The sequence below is a fragment of the Conger conger genome, chromosome 9, assembly GCF_963514075.1.
Source record: "Conger conger chromosome 9, fConCon1.1, whole genome shotgun sequence".
Taxonomy (NCBI): Eukaryota; Metazoa; Chordata; class Actinopteri; order Anguilliformes; family Congridae; genus Conger; species Conger conger.
Genome location: NC_083768.1, coordinates 1779699 through 1787198, shown reverse-complemented (window position 1 = coordinate 1787198; position 7500 = coordinate 1779699). Strand labels below are relative to the sequence as shown.

Genomic DNA, 7500 nt, shown 5'->3' with positions numbered 1-7500 from the left:
GGGACACCAGCGTTGAAATCATGTAACGTTACAGGGCTACAGTAATCTTTCACGGTCTGGCAACGTTAGCTACGGGGTTAATCGGCAGTGCTTTCGAACGCTAAGGAGGACGTATCGTGCGTTTCTGCTGTGCTCACACAAGTTATTTAAACGAACGATGCTACTGGACTGCTAGCAAACACGTGAGAAATCAAACTTAGTTAGCTAGACAGCGACTACCCCGTAAGCCTCACGTGCAGGCACTGGCAAGAGACTTTGACAATCCATAGCTCCATCTCTGATTCGCCGATAACGAAACATTTCTTGGAAATTAACGATACCGTTTGGGCTAACTTACCCGAGCCTTGCGACCGCCGCTAGCGTATCCGCCACCTCGGGCACGCAATTCAAATCTCTCCCGCAGGAGACCCGGCTCCCTGTACTCGCCGACGCCATCATGAAGTTGTGCGAACTAGGAGACGAAACGCCGTTAGAAGACATTCCGGCTCTCAATGCGCCGATTTCCTATAGGCGAAACAAATAGGCATGAACCAAAATGGAAGTTATGTGGCTCTCAGTTTCGTGCTCTATGGCTCTCGCGAGACTTTTAACTACGGAAAGCCATTGGAGGCGACGAAGAAACGGAACAAATGAGTTGAACAGTTATTTTGATTCCATGAGATCCATACTGGTGTCAATTAAATGGCAAGTAAATAAAATGTCCTCCATTTGGAGAGAGCTTCTGATTGTTAAAATGTGGAAACATTCAAGAATGTCCAAAAAATAAGTAAATAATTAGACTTCAACAATGAAGGAAGACCGATTTCCTTCATAATGGCATTTTATTGACAAGTATACGCAGGCATACGTTAAATATTTACGTTATCAATACTTATGCAGGGCTTAAAGTTCTCAGGCTCGGTGCCGGATTTCCGGCATTTCACCGTTTTTCCCGCACAAAATAACATTCTCGCAAAATAAATAGCTAAATAAAATAAAAAAACACAACCACTCAAGATAATACATAACTTTACTACATACGGTCTTGAAACGTAGCTAAATATCATAACGCGATCCCACGTGTTTTTGTTCTGGATGCATCCTATCCAATCACGTTCAGTCTTGCAACCATTTACCAATAAACTTAAAAAAAAAGAAGAATGTTTTCCTGTAATGCTGATGAGTCTACAAGCCTGAACGTGGATATAATTATTAATGTCCTAGTTAGCTAGTATGATGATGAGCTTGGCAAAGTTATTACACAGCATCTAGCATATTCAGTGTTTCCGGCAGTGGTTTATAGTTACGGCCCACCTTAAATAACCTTGAATTAAGAAATTAAAATCGATTAAAAAGAAAAATAGGAAATAAGACAGCAGCCCCAATATTTATTATTTTTTAACTCTTTGGCATACAAATCACTGTTATAAAATAAGCAAAAACAATATTTACAACGTCCAGCCCCGGGCTCATCGCAACATAAACGGGATCAAACAAATAAATCGGTTTAATACAGTTTTTATTATTGGTATAGCAGTAAGCAACAACGTGTAGCTGCAGTTCTGGTTGTCCTTGGCTTGGAGAGCCCTGCACCCTTCAGGTGAGACCAATTACCTATTTGGAAGACAAAACAGAACAGAACACCAAGGGTCATAACACCCCCACCACCAAATGCCACATGACTAATTACATTACATTATTGGCATTTGGCAGACACTCTTATCCAGAGCGATGTACAGTTGATTTAGACTAAGCAGGAGACAATCCTCCCCTGGAGCAATGCAGGGTTAAGGGCCTTGCTCAAGGGCTCAACGGCCGTGCAGATCATATAGTGGTTACACTGGGGATCGAACCACCGACCTTGCGGGTCCCAGTTATGTGCCCCCTGTACACACAAAATTAGGCAATCTATATTGTATCCTATTACAAAACTTTTACAGTAGATATATAAACAGGGACTCAGTCCCTACTACTGCCCACCAACCAGTGCCTACTCACCAACCCATAACTCCCCAACAAGTCCAACGACCCCAGTGCCTGGGAAAATTGGAATAGAAGGGAATGGTAGGGACAAGAGAGACATGGAGGCAGATAGAGGGCAAGAGACCCCAAAGAGTGTGGTCTCGCTCTACACCCTCGACAACACATTAGCTAGGACGTTGTCTTTTCCAAGGATATGAATGTTACGTTCTCAGGCGTCCAGGGGTAGGAGGGAGTACGCAACAAAATTATAATGAAATAAAAATGACCGACCGGGAGGATGTATTTGAGCGCTATTGGAGTAAAAATGATCGAACAAACCAGGTTTGAGGTGCAATAGGTGTATTTACAAAAATTTACAGTGGCGGTGCTATTTACAGTTTTCAAACAAAAACTCACAAGACAAAGACACATCGGGTACGAGGCCAAGGGACCTGGGTGTTGCCAAATCAATTAAATGAACAAAACCAAAGAGAGCTAAAAACAAAATACATACTAACTGTTCTCTGAACAAAATAATCTCTCTACTCTATAATCAAAAGTACATAGGTGGCAATCACCCCTTTCCTAAGGTGTCTAAACAATGGTTCACCCTACGTGCAGCAACAGTGTATAGAGGCCTCTGTCTTACCTGCCCCAGGGCCTACACACGGTCAACCACATTCACAGGAGTAGGAGAACGGAGGAACACGCATGCACACAACAGGGTTATGAAGCGAATGAATAGGCAAGTCAAGCATCGCCCCCTATAGGGCAGCCAACACAGTTTATATAAGCAGAGGGATGTGATTGGTGGAGGCGGGACCAGGGCAATGATGATGGACAGCAGGGACAGCGAATGGAAATGGTTGATGGCTTCATCTGTAGAGTTTAAGGGGGGGAAACAGACAGACATACATACGTGGAACGTAACAATGAATTATTTAGAGGTTAAGTGCTTATAGTATAAGGCTCCATCGCATCAACCTCTGATTTGGTTAAAAAAAAAAACCCAACGGATTATGGCCTGTGCACACCACAACAGGACAGGAGGATGAGCCAACATAAACCTCAAAGTGCGGGACAGCGAGAACCAAGGCGGGTGCCTCCTCCTCCACAGGTAAGCCTGTACGCTGCGGAGGACTAAACTTCTTAGAGAAGTAGCAGACTGGGTGTTCAACACCATCAGGAGCAACCTGCAGAAGGACAGCACCCGCCCCAAAAATCACTTGCATCCACATCAAGACAGAAAGGCTTTGAAAATCTGGAGCCGCCAACACTGGGGCACTGATCAGCAAGGCTTTGGCATTCTCAGATGCTTGCTGGCTGGTGTCAGACCAGTGGAAGTAAACCATTGGGCTTATGAGGTCGGTCAACGGGGCGACGGCAGTTGAGAAATCTTTACAGAAATTCCTGTAATAGCCAGCCATACATAAAAATCGACGTACCTCTCGGTGGCTGGTTGGTACAGGAAACTGGGAAATCTCACATTACATTAATGGCATTTGGCAGATGCTCTTATCCGGAGCAACGTACAACAAAGTGCAAAGTGCATACCCATAACCAGGCATAACTGCACTGAAAGACCCTAGAGGGAAGTACAATTTCAACTGCTACCCACACAACAAAGATAAGGACCAGGGCCTCACAGACCAGACAAAACATGGTTAATAAGACGTTGGAATGTGGCAGGCGCATTTCTCTGGCATAACAAATGCTGATATTTTCCTAGCACGAGTGGACAATGGAACCTGCCAGTAGCCTTTCAGAAGGTTGAATTTACTGACAAATCTGGCAGATCCCACCCTATCCACACAATCGCCCATTCGTGGGAGGGAATAACAATCAGATGTCCACTCTCCAGGAGTGGAGTTCAGGCAACAGTCAGTCCTGGGAACGTGAAGGAAGACAAAGGTAAGGGGTTGAAACACAGCAGACAATGACACAGGCTTTTCAGTGGCCCCCTTACGTGGTAGGGCTTGAACATGTTTGTGACACACTTGGGTAGGCCATTGCCCATCAGGGGTTTTGATAACATAGTCCCGTTCGGATACTCGATGTTCCACCATGTATGGACCGCTATGACAAGCCTGCGGAGAAGAACCAGCAATGGGCAGCAGAACCAACACCTCATCACCGGACTCTACCTTGCAGGCCTGAGCGTTATGGTCACACCAGCGTTTAATTTCCCCCTGAGCAACTTCTAGGTTCTGCTTTGCCGAGTCACAGGCTCGGTGTAATTGAGAACGAAATTCTGACGTGCTCCAACAAATTATGCCGAGGCGTCTACTTAAGCCACTGGTCCCCTCAACAGGGCCAGGAGGGAAAACATCTGGATATTTACGCTCCAACTCATCTGGACCCTCACCCACCAATGGCACAGAGACTACCTCAGGCAGTGGGTCAGACTTACCCCAAACATTCCCACCTGCCAAATCGTTCCCCAGAATAAATGTAACACCAGGCACAGGAAGGGACTGCCACACTCCCACTACGTCACTGCCAGTCACTAAGTCAGAGGTTAAATCAACACGATGTAAGGGCACATCAACAAAGCCCATCTCAAACCCTCTGATTAATGCACTTGTGCCAGTGGAGGTCAGCTCAGATGGGTAAAACTCCCTTTAATAAGAAGGACTGAGAAGCTCTTGCGTCTCTGAGAATACAGATACAGCATTTCCACTCTGGCCAGGTATTGACACAAAGCCATTCATGAGAAATGGCGTGCAATTCCTTTGATTACCAGATTTTGCCGCCTGGTGTTTTTCCCTGAGAATACGGCAATTTGAGATCCAGTGTCCTTTCCTTTTTGCAGTATTTACAGAATCGCTCAGGGGTCCTTAACCATTGGGCTAGCATTCTCAGCCAGCGGCACAGATGGCACCAGGTCAGTGGGAACAGGCTTTGAGGCACGGAAACTGCCTCAATATCCGTCTTTTCCTTCATTTTTCCCCCCCAAACACAACCTTATGGGTCAACACAAATTCGTCAGCGAGGACGGCAGCTTCTCACACTCTTCTGGCTCTTTGTTCATTGAGATAAGTGGTAATGGCTTCAGGCAGACCAACTCCTCCAGAACCATCATCTCGTGAAGTTGTTCCTTAGTCTCAACCTTCAGAGATAGACCACCTATCAAAGAACTGCTCCTTCTCCCTGGCAAACTCCACTTAGCATAATGTCGGAACTTCTGCCGCAAGATGGGAGCACGGACAAAACCATAATCAGCACTGTCTGCAAAGGATAGAGTTGGGCTTCACCAGTAAGGACACATTGCAGCTGCAAAGTCCATATGTCCTTGGGCCAACTTAGAGAAATGAGAAAAATACTTCTCTACTTCCCTTTCTGCAAATGGAGGAACCATGCGAATGTGCTCGTACTAGGAACAGTCATAACAACAAGTTATCTGTTTCAACATATTAACAATAAATAAAAAACATGAAAAATAAATAAAAAGTACAAAGTAACACAATATAAAAACTGAAATCTGTAAAAAAAAAAAGTCACTGTTTCACAGATTTCAGTTAAGTGCCTAATGCTCAGTGCATTAAAGACCTTTACATCTCACTCAGCATCAATTCTAATAATAATAATTACTGATGCTTTTATCCAAAGGCACTTACAGATGATTAGACTAAGGGCCTAGCTTATCCTGGATACACTGGGGCTTGAACCACCAACCATTCGGGGACTAGTAATTTGCACATTTTAAGAAGCTAACTGTTATTTGATCAATTACTTTCAATCTATACATATTTCAGCTTCTGTTTTATATAATGGCAAATATTTTTTTAGCTAGGGCCAGGCCGTGGCAGGGTCAATGATGGGGAGATGGAGGATGGAACGGGAGGGGGGAACAAAACAAACTGTCTGCCTAAACATCTCTAAATAAATCGAATAGTAAACAAAGCAAAAGGGCTCGACGAAAGTCATGAGTCCCCTTGAAGATGAACACTTGAAGAACCCCTACATTTCAGTGTCCTAGTGTGGCTGTAATGTCATGATGAGCCTGTTTGATGTCCCAAGTACAGAAATTCCAGTTCTGTACTTGGGACATCAAACAGGCTCATCATGACATTACAGCCTTTCGTGTTCATTTGCACTCTTTGTAAGTCCACTGAAGAGCTCCTGAAAGGATTTATCCAGGAATGGACCTGCTATGCCCCTGGGAGATCTATCACAGCGATTCCCAGTCAACACCCACAAGAGCAGAAGGAAACGGGTGGGCATATGGACACCGCAGTCATGGGTTCCAGTTTCTGATCCAGCACTGTGGTTCCAAAGGTAAAGCAGTCATTAATTCACATTGATCTTTCTTATGTTCCAATTTCCAGATATGTTAGGTCGTATGTTGAACCCTTGATTCTTCAACTCTTCGACTGGAGTTTTTAGGTAGGTATGATCAAACAACCCCTTTCCCAAGTAGGAGTGTTTCTTCTCAAAACGCGTGTTCATCTTCAAGAAGTTGTTTGTGGTTGTATGCTACAGATATTAAGAATGAAAGATGAAAGGTTAAGAGACTGTCTTATCAGTTATATTTTTTAAAGAGACATATCAACACATATGAACAGGGAACATAAGAAAACCAAGCAGAATACCTAAGAAAGAAAAACAAATAAACAATTAATGTGCACCTCGGATTTGTTTGGCTAAATATTTTTTTAAGCATCTTATCATAAATTAAAGCCATTGGAATTTACCTTATTGAAGTAACTTTCAAAATGAAGTCCATAATATGATAGGCACTGTCATTACATTACATTTACATTGCAGAGCAATGCAGGGTTAAGGGCCTTGTTCAAGGGCCCAAAGGCTGTGCAGATCATATAGTGATTACACTGGGGATCGAACCACCGACCTTGTGGGTCCCAGTCATGTACCTTAACCACTACGCTACTGTCAAGTTGCACAGTGCTGTCAAGTTCTGTGGTTACTTAGTGGTCTTTCTATTGGGTCCTGTTGTTACAGTAATATAATAATTGTTATAAATTTCAGACAAATACACAGCGCAAAAGAGAAAAGGTTAACAGGGCAGGCAAAGAGTAGAGGAAGGATAGCACTCAAAGGTGAGTTCTCATACCCAGATTTTGGAGGACAGGAAGTTCCTTCTCTACCAGCAACAGGAAGAAGCTAGTTTTCCCTTCAACAGATGAACCCAGAGCCTTGTAGATCAGCCGCATTTTATCCTGACTGGTTGCTTCAGCTCGGATCTTACTGTAATGCTCGTTGTGGATCTTCTTCTTGGCACGGAGATCATCTGCTATGAAGCCATCTGCAGTGACCTTCTGAATGAGCTCTGCCCTATACTCATTTACAAACCGCACAGCTGAGAGAAAGAGAGAGGGAGATAGAGAGAGAGGAAGAGTGAGGGGGAGGGGGAGAGGGAGAGCGGAAAGGGGGGAGAGGGAGAGGGGAAGGGGGGAGGAGGGAGGGGGAGGGGGGGAGAGGGGAGAGAGGAGGGGGAGGGAGAAAGGAGGGGGGGGGTTGTAAAAAGTGACATTAGATTATTGTTACCAGTAAAGAGCAGGTACAGTAATAGAATGTGATGTCGTGACTGATTCGAGG

The 7500-nt window shown here is 44.4% G+C and overlaps 1 protein-coding gene across 1 annotated transcript in view; it reads right to left on the bottom strand.

The window, feature by feature from the left end:
* Positions 1–557, bottom strand: part of prmt5 (protein arginine methyltransferase 5) — a 10689-nt gene extending 10132 nt beyond the window's left edge. The window contains 1 exon segment of the mRNA XM_061253836.1: positions 338–557. Within this exon segment, the coding sequence (XP_061109820.1) occupies positions 338–480 (143 nt within the window). The 5' untranslated portion in view covers positions 481–557.
* Between the last annotated feature and the right edge of the window lie 6943 nt (positions 558–7500).